Below are 18,051 nucleotides of genomic sequence, written 5' to 3'. Positions count from 1 at the left end.
TAAAGTTGTAGAGGAGACACAAGTTCTGCCAGTGTACTGTTTACTTTGTTAAAACCATATCCACTTCTATGACAACAAGCTACCTGATTCATCCCGATACTCTCTTTCTGCTTGGAGCTTTCTTCACTTGTTCATTTTCTTACCTCCTGCTGCTGTGAATGGTTTCACGTGGATACCCTAAAGATTTAAACTGTCCAAAAACAGTTTATGCCAAAGCCTCACCTTTGATTCAGTGTATAATCACTTGGATATACTGGATTAGATTTGTACCTTCTATGAGCTGATGCTGGTTGCAGCAAGGAGTAAGGGCAAGGAGTCTTGAGAGGAACTGAGAAAGCAGGAACTTAGAGCTAAACTGGCCTGCCACAATGACTTGCTATCACTGGACAGCTTCTTCACCTTGTGGCTAGACAACTTGTAATGGAAGCAAAGTTTCAGAGCAGCTTCAGCTACATTTTCAGTATCAGACCTCAAAACTGATGACCTCTGGGTCTATCTCTGCATTGTAGAGGGCTACCTCATCTGTATCGCAATAGTGGAGCTTCCCTGTACGCAGCGAACATCCTACCATAACACTTTACTGAGTTGTCCACATCCACTCATTGACGCATTGTGGATCACTCAATGTGAGGACGCTTTGTCCAAAATTCAGGAAGCTGAGTGTGATTGGTCTTTCATAGGAAAATAACAAACAAGGGGAAGGTTTGATGCCACTTTGTGTTTTATTCTTTACTTATCACAATTTTCCAGGCTTACAATCTATCATACACATGTTAAAATATTTAAAATGCAATGCCCCAGAAAGTAAAATAAAAAGATGATTCATTATATTATATACTGTTATTCAGTTGGATGCCACATGTATGTTTATAAGGAGGTAGTGAGAGAAGCCTCACTCCTGACACTACAAAGGGGTTCAAATCAATACATTTATTTACAGAATAAGGTGCAGGTACAGAGTTAATAAGTCATTCCAAGTAGCAATTATTGCAATCCTCCTATTTTATATTTGCCACTCTGCCTATCCCCAGCAACACTGAAACACATTCTGGTCGGCTGCCAGACAGGTCTAACACATGGCTGATACATCTGGCAGCAGAACAAGGTGCTCACATGTCTACACAATACCTGCCTCTGCTTCCTCTAATCCACCTTCTTTAACCTTCTTTATTTGTCAGAAAAAGCCAGAATCATTCCGAGCTCCTCACATCTATACCAGAGACTGGGCAACAGGGCCCAGCACAGGATTGGAAGACGCTGAAGGCTTTATTTCCCAGCTGAGATTGCTTCAATAAAACCTCTGGCCAGACCTTGTACTGTGATCCTCATGGACATCATAGATTATAGCTTATAGTTCCCAGAAAAGATGCAGTGGATGACACCTGTGAGAGCAAGAGGCTTACATGTGAAGAGTAGTTAGTGACTCTAGAGGTGGGACCCCTCCTGGGCACCAGGCATCAAAGGGAATGAACCTGGTGTCACTGGTCTCGCTGTTGAACCCTTAGGAGTTGTAGAGGGATCATTAGTGAAACAGTGGAAGGAGGGTGGAAAAGGGAAAAAAAGGTGGGTACCAACTTGATAACCCTTAAGATGCCATCACCATCCCTCCAAAGGTTTAACACAGCAATGCTCAGGTGTGTGCAAACATTACAGAGATTATAAGTATTGGTCGTATATAACACAATTTTGCCTATGACATACACAAATGTACCTGCACTTGTAAAAATTACAGGGCCTTTTTGATATATCATAATGATATTGGTTTTGTAATCATGTTTTGTGGTCATTTTACGTTTCGTGATCTCAGTCTCAAACAACAAGGATTAAATATTGTTGCTCACAAGAAGACATTTGCCAAAAATGAAAAAGATCAAATAAATGACAAGCTTTAAGAAGCATAGAAAATGGGGAACAGTTTCAGATTTAATAAGTAATTCTACAAAAATTCACATTGCATTTCAATGTGTTATCTACCTAATTTTACTGTGATTAGATGTCTGTTTTCAAATGTAAATTACTTTTAAAAAACTGGTTAATACAAAGAAAAGCATTATTAGAAAACTATTTATAATATAAGAAACCGTTATAACATTTGTAGAATTTAGATTTAGTCCAGCACCGTAATTTGATTTTATTTGTGTCTGATGTTATCATCAGCATGGAAAGAAAAAAATTTCATCCAGGAGAGGTTTGTGGTCCCAATTCACTTACAAATAAAGCACCAAAATAACACATCAGTTCCAGCATATAGGACATTGGATAATGAGAAGATTAAAGTGTGAATTAAAGGCAAGAACAATTGAATTAAAACCCTATGTGAATATTGTTGAATTGTGATTACGCTGTAGACATGGTTTTAAACAATCGTTGAAGGAAATACAGGTGAGATAATGATTATTTGTGGAGGTAGGCATCTAGCCACAGCTCACCAGACTTCTTCAAAGACCTGAAGTGGATATGAATAAAATCTCAGTGTTAGCATGACCTGAAGCACCAAGCATGTATTTTAGAGTGTGTATTAAATCAGTGTGCATATAAAAATAAACTGCAGTGGTAAATTAACTACCTGACAATGTCACACCAGGATTCCCACAGGCCTTTGACCTGATACTTAACTCCGTACTTCTCACAAAGTTTTCGTACTTGAGGAGCCGCACGGCTATAGTTATGGCGAGGCATCATGGGAAAGAGACTGGTGGGGGGAGTAAAACAGAACAGACATCATATAAGAGCACCATACACAAATATCTTACTAATATTCATGCACCTATGAACATTACAATGCTAGTTCACTTACTGGTGCTCAATCTGGAAGTTGAGATGGCCGCTGAACCAATCATTGAACGCTGAATGCTCAATATTACAAGTAGCTTTCAACTAAACAAAAAGCCACAAAAGCATATATTAAATCCTATAATAGAACTTTAAATGGTTTTAAATGGAATCAGAGTAGAAAGATTTCACAACTTTCACAACAAACAATGCATTGTCAAAGGAAAATGTGATATATATGACATATATATATATATATATATATATATATATATATATATATATATATATATATATACACATACACAAAATGTCAAATATGAAGCTTTTAATGGTCTTAGCAACAAATCATTGGTCAGAAAATGAGCAAGAACTGAAACAAATGCACTCCTGAGAGCTCCTGTGCCACCATTTGCTGGTTTCCTTTTGCTGCAGTGAACTGTTTGTTTGGGGAAAAGCTAGAAACAGGGAAATTCACTTATATAGTCTTCTTGTACACAAAGTTAAAATGATGATAATGATTAAAATGTTTGATGTAAAATTAAATCTAACTCATGTCTGGGTGTGCAAAATTTTCCGAGAATGTCTTCTGGGACGTTTTTTTTTTCCTTAAAAGATTAGTCATTATTTGGTTCTCTGCCACACCTGATGCCCATAAAGGGCCACAAGGCTTAAACATATAAAGAAATCAAAGAGAAAAGCTATATCATTTTAATTCTTGCTAATTTCCTGACCAATGATTTGTTGTTAAAACTATTAAAAGCTTAATAATTTGCCATTTTGTGCTTGGCCCATCTATTTTTAGATAGATAGATAGATAGATAGATAGATAGATAGATAGATAGATTCACACAAAGAAACTGCTTAATTTTTTAGTATATTAGTTCATAATTAACATTTGAGGTTTGGATAATCTCATACAACTAGATGTGCTCTCAGGAGCGTCTCTACTTCGCAGTCAGGAAGCTGTCGATCCAAATCTCACTGACCAATGAGAGTAAAGCCCACTGTTAAGCCCAGCCACATGAGAGGCTTGTGTGTTTTTTCTCTGAAACTTCTTTCTCACTGTATTCTCAATCTATCTATCTATCTATCTATCTATTTCTAAAAATCTTTTTTAAAATTGCAGTCCGTCATCATTAATGCTTTGGGGCTATTTTTGGAATGGTCCACAGTCCTCTACAATCTTTACAGAAATTCCCAAATATTAACGCTAGTTTCAGGTGTTTGAGTAATATTGTGTACAGAGTACAGTTCTGCAAAAGCTTGAGTTGCCCACTGATTAGGAGCCAGTGATCCTAAATACTGAGCCAAAAATGTACCTGCATGCTGAGCCAGTCATCATTTTTGTCATAGTCAATGTCCATGGGAATGTGGTTCATCTGGGTCACCCACACAAACCAGTGACTCTCCATAAACCTGGAGATCACACCAGTAACAGAAAGTACAATGCATTTTTTTCTGTCATGTGTATGATTGTGATACACTGAATGCTAATATGATGTCTAAAATAAGGGGTATGTAGAAGACAGGTGAAGTCTTACCTTACAAAAGTCAGAAGCACGAAAGATCCCAGAACTCCATAATAGGGAACATAACACGTGAGGTAACGTGCATAGTAGGACAGATACCATGCAAAATCCTCAACAGAAAAAGAAACATAATATTAAAAAGTAGGTCTTTACATAAGCAAGAGGTAGTTCTATTGTATGTTTACACATAATGCTGATTGCATAATGAATAATAAAAGACATTGTCATGGCAACTTACCACCCAATCCCGTTGCAAATACATCGTTTGCAAAATGTGCATGTTAAAGTACAGTGGTATGAGCAGGGGAGGGCCAACTGGGTAAGAGAGAGAATAGCAAGATGTGGACAGGGGGTGGTTTACATGTTAAACATAAAGCTACTGCATTATTCTGAACAATCTCTGTGTTTATACTGGTCTAAAGAAAATAGCAGTGAATGACATACTCAAAAAGAAGTACTTGTGCTGATGGTTATAGGGCAAGTGCTTCAACTTTTTAGTCCCATACTGTAACAAAGAAAGAAAGTATAGATAAACAGAAAATTTCAAAAAATGAAATACACAGTGTAAAATCTGTGAAATCCGTGAAGATGTGAAGGCTAATTAATTACTGTAAAGACATATATGTGAACACAGAATTCATTTAGTTTACCTCAACAGGCAGGATGTTTCCCAGGACCAGTATGTTCAGCATGTTGATGTCAGGGTCCTTCTTGACCACATTGGGCTTAGCATGGTGCTGAAAGTGGCGATGGTTCCACCAATTTGCAGAAGCCCCCTATATATTCACAAACACAGACACACGCACACATAGTTTGGAGCACTCCTGGAGAAAGTCATACATCTTGAAAGTTTTCGACAGGTATAATTTAATATACACTGATGAGTCAAAGCATTGTGACAACTCGCAAATGAAGCGAATAACACTGATTATCTCATAACAGCAGAGCAGATCAAGGTCTGGGATATATTAGATGGTAAGTGAATGGTCACTTCTCATAGTTGTGTTGGATGTGGGAGAAATGGGCAAGCATGAAACCTTAGCAACATTGACAGTGGCTAAATCGTTATGGCCAGATGACTAGGTTGGAGCATCTCCGAAAAGACAAGGCTTATGGGGTGCTCCTATTCAGCAGTGAGAGCCTACTGACAATGATGCGAGAGGGACAAACCAGGAACCAGCAACAGGGTGATGGGGCACCCAAGACTCATCAACGCGCGAGGGCAGGGGCTGTCCTCTTAAGTCCAAAGCCACAGAAGGGCTTCTGTGTCACAACACGCAGTGCATAGGGGCTGCATAGCCGCAGACCAGTCAGAGTGCCCTAGCAACCCTTGTCCACTGCTGAAAGTGCCTACAATGGGTACAATGAGTCTGATCCGTGCAGCTCCACCTCGCAACTTATAGGACTTTAAGGATCTGCTGCTAATGTCTTGGTGCCAGATACCACAGGGCACCTTCAGAGGTCTTGTACAGTCCATGCCTAGGTGGGTCAGAGCTTTTTTGGCAGGACCAACAGCACATTAGGCAGATAGCGATAATGGATTGACTCATCGGTGTATGATCTTTATTGGTAAAAAGTAGTTGTATGCATCTTGATCTGGTACCTTCAGGTGTCCAATGACAAATTTGTGCACTACGTGATCCCAGGTAGAATTTTTGAAAACTGACAGGTGGCCAAAGTCATGCTGAAGCCAGCCAGCCTGAGCCTGTATGGCAAAGGAGAGAAAGCACACATCAACATATGGTCTCAGTACCACTTTTTCCCTTATTTTCCCCCAATTTGGTCACCTGCCAATTCTCTTCCACCAGTCAGCCACACTTTATCATATCACAGCTACCAACCGGGATTTTGGAAAAACTATATTTTATTAATGCCTTATTTCATTTTTCTCCAAGTGTCTGTGTTGCCTACTACCTGTTTTAAGGAGTTAGATGATTTGGTGCTTTTTGACTGACTTTATTATTATACACAAACACACTATGCTTTGGTTATATGGGAGACCAGGATGGTTGTAAGAGGGGATAGTTGTAACACTTAATTTCTCCAATCAGGAACAAGCTGTGCCAATTAAAATCACGTTATATAGTATATAATGGATAATACATTACTCTCTAACTTTCAACCACACACACACACACACACACACACAGACACACACACACACACGTTATGAATGTTAAATGTAACATTCATAATGTTACATTTAACCCTGGGCTATGTTACAAATAACCCATAAAATGGGTTTTTTTACCCATGTAAAAAAAATGTTACAGCCATCCCTGGTTTCCCCTATTTACTAGAACATGTTTACCATGAGCACCATCCTGGTGACTATGTTAAAAATGAAGCCATCGTACCTGTGCAGTGGCCAGTATGACAGACACTAGAATTGTCATAATCCAGCCATTGCCAAATGTCGAAAGGAGTGCTAAAGACAGGGCCTCCAAGAGCAGAATGTGTCCAAGGTATAGGATAAAAAACAGCGGGCTGGTGCGGAACAAGCCCTGTGCCTCCAACTGCTTACGCAAGGCCCGGAAATCTTCCATTAAAGCAGCCTGAGATAGATGAGACAAGAACCACAACAACAGGAACTGAGTTTTAATAATTAAATAGTATAATTAATAATTATATATTATTGTGAAGTATGTCAAATATACTATCCTAAGACTACATAAGGTTATGTATGTATCTATAGTTCTACAACTGAGTGGAGGACCTCCAGGGCTCGTGGAGTATGTGGAGTTTTCGTGTTTACATGTTTCCTTGCAGATTACTCACAGAAAAAAAAATCTGTAACCTGTCTGATAGATGGAAAGAGCTACTGACCTTAAGCTTAAGCTGCAGTGGAGTAAAAGAATGTAACATGACCCTCAGTCATCAAACTGGGGCAAAATGTACTGCCATTAATAAGCAACAGGTGGCAGTAGATACAGAGGAATTATTTTGGCCCGAAGTAACCTCAGCCATAGTCACATGCATTTTAAACCCTAACAGCCAATCGCTGGCAAAGCCTGAACCAAGAGAAAAACCTCACCTCATACCACCACAATCACTCCCTTCATTATGTTCAGGCTAACCGGCAGGCCAGATTCCGATTCTATGGCAACAGACATTTTTACCAATTAATTCCTTTAGTATGTTTGTACCCCACAGCCAAACTTTCAGCTTTAGACAAACAGTTAAATTCCTCATTTAGTATTTCCCAGTGCAAGCTGGTCTGACAGTGCCTCTGTAGGGGCAAGCGAAGAAATGCTTCTGAGTCAGCTTTGTTTCTAAGATCTTCCAGCACGTGGATGTTACAGCACTTATTACAATCTGGTCAATCTGTCCAAAATGTGGATAGGAGCCAATTTAGACCTTTTTTCTGCTCATTAACCAATTATTTTTGGGAATGTTTGATTTAGCAATTATGGCAAGTGGAAACATTTTAAATACATCTGCCTGGTGGAAATTCCAGTTCTCAATCGTTTGTGTTTTATTTTTTATTAATTTTCTTCCCAGTTTGATAATTTGCCAATTCCCACCCACTAGCCAGTTCTGCCCATTATATGACAGCTACCAAGCGGGTGAAGGTTAACAAATGCTTACTCCGTGAAACACGAAGCCAGCCACTGCATCTTTTTGAACTGCTGCTCATGCTGCATCCCAGGGCAATGTAACACACTCAGAGGAAGGCACTATCTGGCCTGTTGTGTATACATGAGAACTCAGATGCCCACAATTGACTAGTGTTTTATTTTATTTTAATTTCATTTTATGTTTACTAATTTACTACTTGTACTATACTTTACTCTTGAGTGCTATCAATGCTATTTCCCTCATAATGTCAATAGGTTGTCTTTATGTCTGTAAATCTATATCTACTAAGCAGTTAAAAATACATTATAACAATTTTTTTTCTCTTTCTTCATAGGTGATCTAAATAACTCTCTGGAAATCAGTGACAACTTGTAATGCAGAGGTTCAGAAGTTGGAAAGTACTTGAGACATTTAAGTCTATGTCAATGCAATTGACATTGCATAACATACTAGATTTGCATATACAGTACTAGTATATAGAAAGATTTGTATCTGGTTCAGATTTGTAATTTCTACCAACGACTTGTAACATATAGGCATCAAATTCTATCCCATAGACATGAAATTGTATCCTTTGTGTTATCTTGGACCTATTATCTGCAGGTCCTCTACAGGTTAGTTATGTCCGAGTGAATCCAGAGTGATAAACATTAGGAAAACTAAACTAATACAGTCAGTAACTGAAACAGTGAACAGTAACTGATAATGTATCAGGACATACAGAGATACACTATATGTCAGAATTTTGTGGACACCTGACCATAATGCTCAGATGTGCTTTTCGAACACCCTATTCCAGATCTATTCCCCCTTTGCTGTTACAATAACCTCTTCTGGGAAGGCTTTGCACTAGATTTTGGAGCATGGCTATGAGGATTTGAGCTCATTCAGCTACAAGAGCATTAGTGAGGTCAGGCACTGATGTTGGGTGAGGAGGCCTGGTGCGCAGTCGGTGTTCCAGTTCATCCCAAAGGTGTTCAATGGGGTTGAAGTGGAGTTCTTCCACTCCAGCCTTGGCATAATATGGACCTTGCATTTGCACAGGCATACTATCATGCTGGAACAGGTTCGGGCCTCTTAGTTCCAGTGAAGTGATTGTAATGCTACAGCATACAAAGCCATATAGGTTTATTATTTTTATCAGCTTTCTAAATTGATTAATGGCAATTACTGATAGCACTTTGCATCACGTGACTGTCTATTGCGCCATCCCTACTGAATTGTCAAATATAAATTGATTTGAAACAAATGGATAACAAATTTCACTAATCACAAAAAGCAAGGTGCTACATTCCCCCTTAGTTGATGCCCCTTTCCATATAATGTCTGTAAAGGAAACACATTTGTGTAGTGTGTAGTTGCAGCCATACGTTTTTGCCATGGTCTTGACTGGGCTCCGAAGGCGCCAACTCTCCCAGCAGCAGCGGCTTCATGAACTTCCGCACGAATCGCTGATCCGGATGGAAGGCCGTAAATGCATCCTGCACAAAGCTGCACGTTCATTCAGGTATCCACAAAGTGCAACAATATTTATCTTCTTGCTAAATACTACTGTTAGCCTATCAATATCTCAGATGATTTAGAAAAACGTGTTTTAATGGCCTAGGTGCAAGTGAACACAAACTTAACAGTGTTAATTAAACAGTGAGGACTTTGCTGTGTCAAAGAGTCACACCATGGCTATTTAAAGTATTGCATAAGTTGTTTAAAAGGTTAATTTAATGCATAATCCAAACGAATATCTGATGAGGTGGCTAGTTACCGTTGCGTCCTCTCCAGCATAGTGCGCTAGAACTCTGCGTCCTCCAGGGTGTCTTTTCGTCCACTCACTCACATTGTACACTTTTCTCTCAATCACCAGCCATTGATCACCCCTGCGATTGTGCTTCTGCACTTCTTCCCAGGTGTACTGTGCGCATGAGCCGCTCTCTCCTGACCCCAGCTGCTCACCCCGGTGTCCTCCGCCGCCCATCTCTCTGTTAGCAATCAGTCAACATCGGAAAGTGCAAAGACACTGAACTTAGTCACCATCCCCCAAACAAACAAACAAACAGGTTGATAGATAGATAGATAGATAGATAGATAGAATAGAAATAAACAAGTTCATCCCTCCATCGCTGTAGGTGTGGAGGTACCTAATTTAGGTGCCTGATTTATGATAAACCCAATGTAATAAAATCTGACCTGGTTATAAAGCCTTTTCATATCAGCTAATCAATCTCTGGCTACACACAACACCAGACTTGAAAATTGTCATGCATACAAACCTGACTCCTGCAGAATAATACATGTGTGTGTGTGTGTGTGTGTGTAATACATATGCTCCTCTCCTGAGTTCCAATTAGGAAATATTGTCATAACAAAAATTATGTTATGTAAAATGCAATTTAAAATTATACCATTTCTTCCTTTTTCAACATACACCACCACCCATATTAACAAAGAGCATAATGAGACTGTTGGCCAGGATTGCTGGAAAGATTAGGGGGGAAAAAATCATGTCTGGTTTTCCATAATTTAAAAAAAAAAAAAAGAAAGAAAGCAAAAAAAAAAGATATTTGTATTCCAGATGTTTATGCATTTTATTAGGAAACCAATAACAGTTTTATTTCATAGAGCTGCCTGGACATGTGTAATGTAGTCTACTCATATAAATCCACACAAAATAATATTTAGTGGTTTATATCTCAGAAGTTGGTTTCCACTGAAACCGTTATTTGATGCAGTGTTATTGCAGCAGTGTTATGCACCTGTACTGAGGAGTCACAGAAAGACTCGTTGGTTGTGGTGAGAGTGTAATACAGTCAAGCTCAATAAATAAATGCATGCATTTAAATGTGCATCCTGTACTTTCTTGTACAAAGACACACACATCACAGAATGCAATACAACAATCATGGCTTACTACACATGCACTAAATGCACTGAGAGATGTACTCACTCGTTAGGGTGTTCCTTCTGTGCACGTAGTCGGGATGTGCATTGAACTGTGCTCAGTCCTCCGTGATCAGTGTGTGTGTTCGGTGTTATCAGTGTTATCCCCCGGTGCGCCGCTGCTCTTTCATACCGGCTCTCATCACTGCGCTGCTCTCCTGAGTTCCAAACAGATCGTTCGAGCGCTTCTGCTCCAATCCGCGCGCGCGCCCTGCAGCCTGCTGGCCAATCAGCGCGCAGCTCTCCTTTCCGATTCTACCGAGTTTATACCCCCCCCCCCCCTTCTCTCTCTCATTCCCTCTCTCTCTCTTTCTCTCTCTCTCTGTCTGTATTTGTGAGAAAGTATGTTCGTTACATAAATAAAAGATATCTGAGAATTCATGCTTTCATGATTTGGTTGCTCCTTTGATTGCAAAGTACCTCATGAGGATCTTCTCACATTCCTACTGCTACCTCACTATGGACTACATATGACACAGAACAAACAATAACTCTCATAAAGCTCACTGTAAGTGTTAACTCACCTCTCATTTAACTCCAAATACAACTAGCTAATGCTGAGGATGCTCTTGGTGATATAGGTTTTATCTATATTGACTATTTCACCCATCCACAAGTTCATCATTTTGTAAATCTATTAATGGAAATGAACAATATAGTCAGTTTGATGTAATACATAAATGCAATATACATTAACTCAATTGTCAATTAACTACATACACCGATCAGCCATAACATGACATGACATGACATATGACTGACTTGTGAAGTGAATAACTGATTATCTCATTACAATGCCACCTGTAAAGGGATGGGTTATATTAGGCAGTATGTGAACAGTCAGTTCTCGAAGTTGATGTGTTGGATGCAGGAAAAATGGGAAAGCGTAAGTGACCAATTGTGATGGCTTGACGACTGGGTCAGAGCATCTAACAAACGGCAGGTCTTGTGGGGTGTTCCCGGTATGCAGTGGTTAGTACCAGAAAAAGTGGTCCAAGGAAGGACAACCGTGAAGTGGCAACAGGGTTGTGGGCCCCCAAGGCTCATTGATATGTGGGGAACGAAGGCTGGTCCGTCTGGTCTGATGCCATAGAAGAGCTACTGTAGCACAAGCTGCTGAAAAAGTTCATGCTGGCTGTGATAGAAAGGTGTCAGGACACACAGTGCATCACAGCTTGCTGTGTATGGGGCTGTGTAGCTGCAGACCGGTCAGAGTGCCCATGCTGACCTCTGTCCACTGCTGAAAGTGCCTACAATGGGCATGTGAGTATCAGAACTGGACCATGGAGCAATGGAAGAAGGTGGCCTGGCCTGATGAATCACGTTTTCTTTTACATCATGTGGACGGTCGGTTGCGTGTGCATCGCTTACCTGGGGAAGAGATGGCACCAGGATGCACTGTGGGAAGAAGGCAAGCTGGCGGAGGCAGTGTGATGTTCTGGGCAACGTTCTGCTGGGAAACCTCGGGTCCTGGCATTCATGTGGACGTTACTTTGACACGTACAACCTACCTAAACATTGTTGCAGACCAAGTAAACCCCTTCATGGCAGTGGTATTCCCTAATGGTAGTGGCCTCTTTCAGCAGAATAATGCACCCTGCAACACTGTAAAAATTGTTCAGGAATGGTTTGAGGAACATGACACAGAGTTTAAGATGTTGATTTGGCCTCCAAATTCCCCAGATCTCAATCGAGCATCTGTAGGATGTGCTGGAAAAACAAGTCTGATCCATGGAGGCCCCACCTCACAACTTACAGGACTTAAAGGATCTGCTGCTAATATCTTGGTTCCAGATACCACAGCACACCTTCAGAGGTCTTGTGGAGTCCATGCCTCGACGTCTCAGAGCTGTTTTGGCGGCACAAGGGGGACCTACACAATATTAGGCAGGTGGTTTTAATTTTATGGCTGATCGGTCTATCTAGCTACTCATCACCAATGCTAGCATGCATGTCAACATTTACATCAACAAAGGTGTTTCAATCGGTTGTAAGGCTTACCAAAATCATTTTACCCTGTACCTACATACTTTTGTGAAATGGGCCCTTTACAGTGTTATCAGTTGTAACAGCTGCCCCTTGCAACTATCTTCAAGTACTTTATTGCAAGTTATGATATCTAAATGATACGGATAAAATTATGAGGCCTGAAAAGATTATTACAGTGTAAGAATCGTTAAATATAATGCTGATGTTCTAAAGTACACACAAATATGAGTCATTAAATATAATGGTGATGTTCTAAAGTACACACAAATATGACCAGCATCCAGCATAGACTTCATTAATGTGACATCTCAGTAGGAGCACCATACAGAAGCTTTGAGGGCTGAATGAGTAGCATGCCACTCCATGATCAAATCTAAGATTCATGTGTTTTAGTATACTTGGCCGGAAAATCAACAGTAGAACAGAAGTAAACTATAAGGATGGACAGTATATATTTTTGTTACATTTTCAATACAAGCAATTTTACATAAACAGTGCAATGTCCAAGTCTCACACTTTCTTCAGTGGATAATCACCTGGATACTGTAAAGTTGTGGCATCTAAGAACTTCTGCTGTAACCATAAAGACTGTCATGTGATTATCCCAGGACTCTTATTCACTTATTGTGTATACTGAACATATTGAACACACTTACTACCGCCTTTACTCTTTTACAACTGTATGCTGTAATGATTTATAATCCCACTATCCGGTGTCACACAGAATAAGATGGGTTCCCTTTTGAGTCTGGTTCCTCTCAAGGTTTCTTCCTCTCAGGGAGTTTTTTCTTGCCACTGTCACCTCTGGCTTGCTCAGTAGGGATATTAATCTACATCCAGATTTCTGATAAATTGGGCCACAATCATCAAGCTGGATACGAATGAGTTTGTTTGTGATTCATTCATAGGAGTATTTACACAAGAAATTTGGTATTCGTGAAAATCCCGTATTTTGGAAAAAATTTTCATGTCCCCACATACTCGCGCTCCTGAGCACGCATAAGAAGACTAACAAATGTAGACCTCAGTTAATCAGCTTTAACTCATATAAATTGCAATGAGTTACTGCAATGCATTTTTAGTTACACACACATTTAATAAAACGTTTATAAAACCCAGTTATAAAACCCAGTTATAAAACAGCATTTTCTTTTATTGCTGTGCAGCACCTTATTTGAGCCAGCATGAAGTGACCAATAAATGACTGATCTAGCATGTCTCAAGCTGCAATGTGCTGAGTGTGCCATGTACAATGTTGCCAAAACACTTCACTTTGAATATATATATATATATATATATATATATATATATATATATATATATATATATATATATATATATATTTAATTCGAAGTGAAGTGTCTTGGCAGGCAACATTGTACATGTATATATACCTATATTTACCTATCTATCTAGACATCTAGACATGTATACACTGATCATTAAACATTAAAACAACTGACAGGTGAAGTGAATAACATTGATTAGTGAAGTGAACAGTCAGTCCTCGAAGCTGATGTGTTTAAATCAGGAATAACGGGCAAGCATAACGATCTGAATCACTTTGACAAGGGACAAAGAGCATCTTCAAAACAGCAGGTCTTGTGGAGTGTTCCTGGTATGCAGTGGTTAGTACCTACCAAAGGTGGTCCAAGGAAGGACAACCAGTGACCCGGCACCCAACCAAGGTTCACTGATGCGTGTGGGGAGTGAAGGCTAGACCACCTGGTCCAATCCCACAGAAGAGCTACTGTAGCACAAATTGCTAAAAAAGTTAATGCTGGCTACGATAGAAAGGTGTCAGAATGTACAGTGCATCGCAGCCGCAGACCGGTCAGAGTGCCCATACTGACCTCTGTCCACCATCAAAAGTGCCTAAAATGGCATGATCACCAGAACTGGACCATGAAGCAATGGCAGAAGGTGGCCTGGTCTGATGAATCACATTTTCTTTTACATCATACATGTGGACGGCCGGGTGTGTGTGTGTCACTTACCTGGGGAAGAGATGGCACCAGGATGCACTATGGGAAGAAGGCAAGCTGGTACTTTGACAGATACCATATACCTAAACATTGCTGCAGATCAAGTACACCCCGTCATAATGACAGTGGCTTCTTTCACAGGATAATGCAACCGGACAAACAAGTCTGATCCGTGGAGGCCCCACCTCGCAACTTACAGGATCTGGATCTAAAGGATCTGCTTCTAAAGGTGGCACAACGGGATCTACACAATATTAGGCAGGTGGTTTTAATGTTATGGCTGACTGGTGTATATTTATTATAGAAATACATTCCTGGGCAAAAGAAATGGGTCAGGAAATTAGTGAGAACAGGCAAATAGATAAAGAAAGAACTTTTCCCTTTGATTTCTTTAAATGTTTAAGCCTTGTGGCCCTTTATGGGCTGCATCAGATTTGGCAGAGAACCAAAAAATAACTAATCTTTTAAGGAAGAAAAAAAAAATCCCAGAAGATATTTTTTTGAAAATTTTGTACACCCAAATTTTGACGTGTTAGATTGAATTTAGTCATTATCATGATTTTACTTTGTGTACAAGAAGACTATATAAGTGAATTTCCCTGTTTCTAGGTTTTCCCCAAACAAACAGTTCACTGCAGCAAAATTAAACGAGCAAATGGAGGCACACGAGCTCTCAGGAGTGCATTTGTTTCATTCTTGCTAATTTTCTGGCCAACGATTTGTTGTTAAGACCATTAAAAGCTTCATATCTGCTATATATATACATATATATATATATATATATATATAGTACATCTAATCTAATATATATATATAGTACATCTAACACCTTTTCTGTAATTCAGCTCTAGGCTTTGGCCTTTCAGATGTTGTTATGCTGTAAAATAATATATTTTTTTATTGGCAGAGAGTCAACATAACTTTCACTTCTACCTCTGAGAAAGTCTATTTTTACCTTTCACTAGCCATTTCAGCTGTGTGAGCTTTGCCTTTTATGGAGTTTTGTGGGTGTCACCAAATGCAAATCAGCTGTGCTATGCACGCGCCTGGTAATTTAAGGGTGATTGGCATTCCGCAACATATGCACACAAGTACAAAGAAGACAAAGTACAAAGAAACCTTTGTAACTCAGGGCGAAAATTTTTAGTTCGACTTACACAAACATTTATGCACGGCTTTCCTAAAAGATAGATAAATGAGTCGCATTTTCTGTTGTTAAAAGCACTATACAAATAAAATTGAAATGAATTGAAATGAAATGGCAATGACAAATCATCACAAGGGCATGTTAAACTGAAACAGTACTGAAACAGAGTCCTGGTGTCCTTTTGTGAATACCATTACACAGCAATATGTTGCGCTTTAAATTTGCAAATATAAAACCAAATATAAAACAATTAACAGCAGAAATCCTCAGCTGTGGTCTCATTTCTCTCAGTACATCAAAGCAATACCACATAATAATCACAGTGTATCTTATTTCTAAAGCCTATTGTGTCATGCCACTCCCAGACCTTTCACTTGCATTCCATTTATCATGCATTTATTTTTCCATAATCGCTTTATCCTGAACAGGTTTGCAGTGAAACGCACACACAAACACACTCCACAATTATTTACAACATATGAATTTTAAATACAGTTTTCAAGCATAGTTATGAACTGATTGTTTTGTGTCTTCACCCACTAAAATTATTGCAACATATTATTACATCAAAATATGACTCCTTATGTAATATAAGGTTTCATAGATAAAATCATTAAATATAATCCAATAATCTTCCAGTAATTTATATTATGGCCTTGTAGTGCTTTTTTACATATGATAATTCTAACTACAAAACAAAATTTGAATAATGCAAAACTGATTGGTGCCTGGTTGTTTTTTTATTGGTTCAGCTGCATGGTATGAGAGTGACACTGACGTGACGTTATCAGTAAACACTGCCTACTGTTTGGATTTTATACCATCTCTCAGAACCAATTTTATACACCGTTATTGACAATGGCACCTGCTAATCGCCAGCTCTATTGTTACCATCCAACAGCAGGCCATTGAGATTAAGCATAAGCCTACAATTTTAACAGTAATGCTTTGACTTTATCTCTATCTGCAGATGAGCATATAGCTTGGCAGAGAGGATGACTGTGTGCACGACCTCATTTGGTGCTAATAGTTCAATCCCTTTATTTTACTGACTGATAACAGAGCTCAGGTCAATTTGCCACAAGCTGCTCTTTGTACTGCTAGACTTCCACAAGCTGCACTTTCATCCCAGGAAATAATTACGGGTTATAGCACTTGTTGTTTTTATTTTTCTGATTGAAAAAAACACTCTGTTTTGTTGAATTTACTTTAAATTTGAAGAGCTTTTTTGGAGTTGTTAGAGATCAAAACTTGTACAAACAATGCACATTTCATTTGATTGTCTGATGTGTTTTATGTGTGTGTGTGTGTGTGTGTGTGTCTGGCTTTTACTTTATTTTTGCATTGATGCATTGGTTTGACTCTCAGTATGTAATAATAATCTATTCTAATAATGTACAGGCCAGTTTACACAAGCAATTGTGTAATTATAATACACAAGCTACACACATTTTCATAATATTAAAAAAAAAAAAAAACCTCAAAAATTCAGTGATATATTTTAGTATATATATCTATTTCTATATATATATATATATATATATATATATATATATATATATATATATATAATCTGCATAAAACTGATATCTGATATATATATATATATATATATATATATATATATATATATATATATTCATTGGTAAATCTTGCAAACATAAAAATAAAAATAATTTTGCAAAGCACACAAAAAATAAATTCATTTATTTAATTATGTCCTCAGACAGTTTGTGTTCCACTGTCTGGTGCTGGATGCCTTTGTTGAGTTGATCACCAGCAGAGGGTGTGCACTCCCCACCAGTTCATAACCAGGGTAGACAATTAATCTTGTCCAAGCCTGACCTCTATCCTTTGCTAGTGTGTCTGGTGCATTTAATCAATAAGCATGGCCGAGAACCATCTACTCTCACTGATATGGCAAATGTTTTCTAACCACAGAAAACTTATCAGTTCGCATGAATCCTGGCAGCTATGGAATTTAAGTTCAGACCATCACCTTCTTCTTCTAACTGCCTTTTAATTTCTGATGTTTCTTCAAGGTTCCACAAAAAACCCTAGATTCATATTTAAGTGGAAATGCCCTAATACAACCCATTCTTTGTGATAATCT

At 38.8% G+C, this 18,051-nt stretch overlaps 1 protein-coding gene across 1 annotated transcript; it reads right to left on the bottom strand.

The window, feature by feature from the left end:
* Window positions 1-699: 699 nt before the first annotated feature.
* Window positions 700-10,984, bottom strand: LOC113529790 (fatty acid desaturase 2). The gene is made up of 13 exons (XM_026919251.3): window positions 10,825-10,984; window positions 9,646-9,859; window positions 9,254-9,364; window positions 6,662-6,859; window positions 5,908-6,009; window positions 4,955-5,080; window positions 4,749-4,809; window positions 4,543-4,619; window positions 4,317-4,414; window positions 4,095-4,191; window positions 2,798-2,877; window positions 2,567-2,692; window positions 700-2,446 (listed from the first exon to the last, which is right to left on the bottom strand). Exons 2-13 carry the CDS (start codon window positions 9,853-9,855, stop codon window positions 2,395-2,397), a joined length of 1,338 nt encoding a protein of 445 aa, XP_026775052.1. The 5' UTR covers window positions 9,856-9,859; window positions 10,825-10,984; the 3' UTR covers window positions 700-2,394.
* Between the last annotated feature and the right edge of the window lie 7,067 nt (window positions 10,985-18,051).

Source organism: Pangasianodon hypophthalmus, chromosome 9 (assembly GCF_027358585.1).
Source record: "Pangasianodon hypophthalmus isolate fPanHyp1 chromosome 9, fPanHyp1.pri, whole genome shotgun sequence".
NCBI lineage: Eukaryota > Metazoa > Chordata > Actinopteri > Siluriformes > Pangasiidae > Pangasianodon > Pangasianodon hypophthalmus.
Note: the sequence above shows the minus strand (reverse complement) of the source record. Positions and strands in the feature narration are given on the sequence as shown.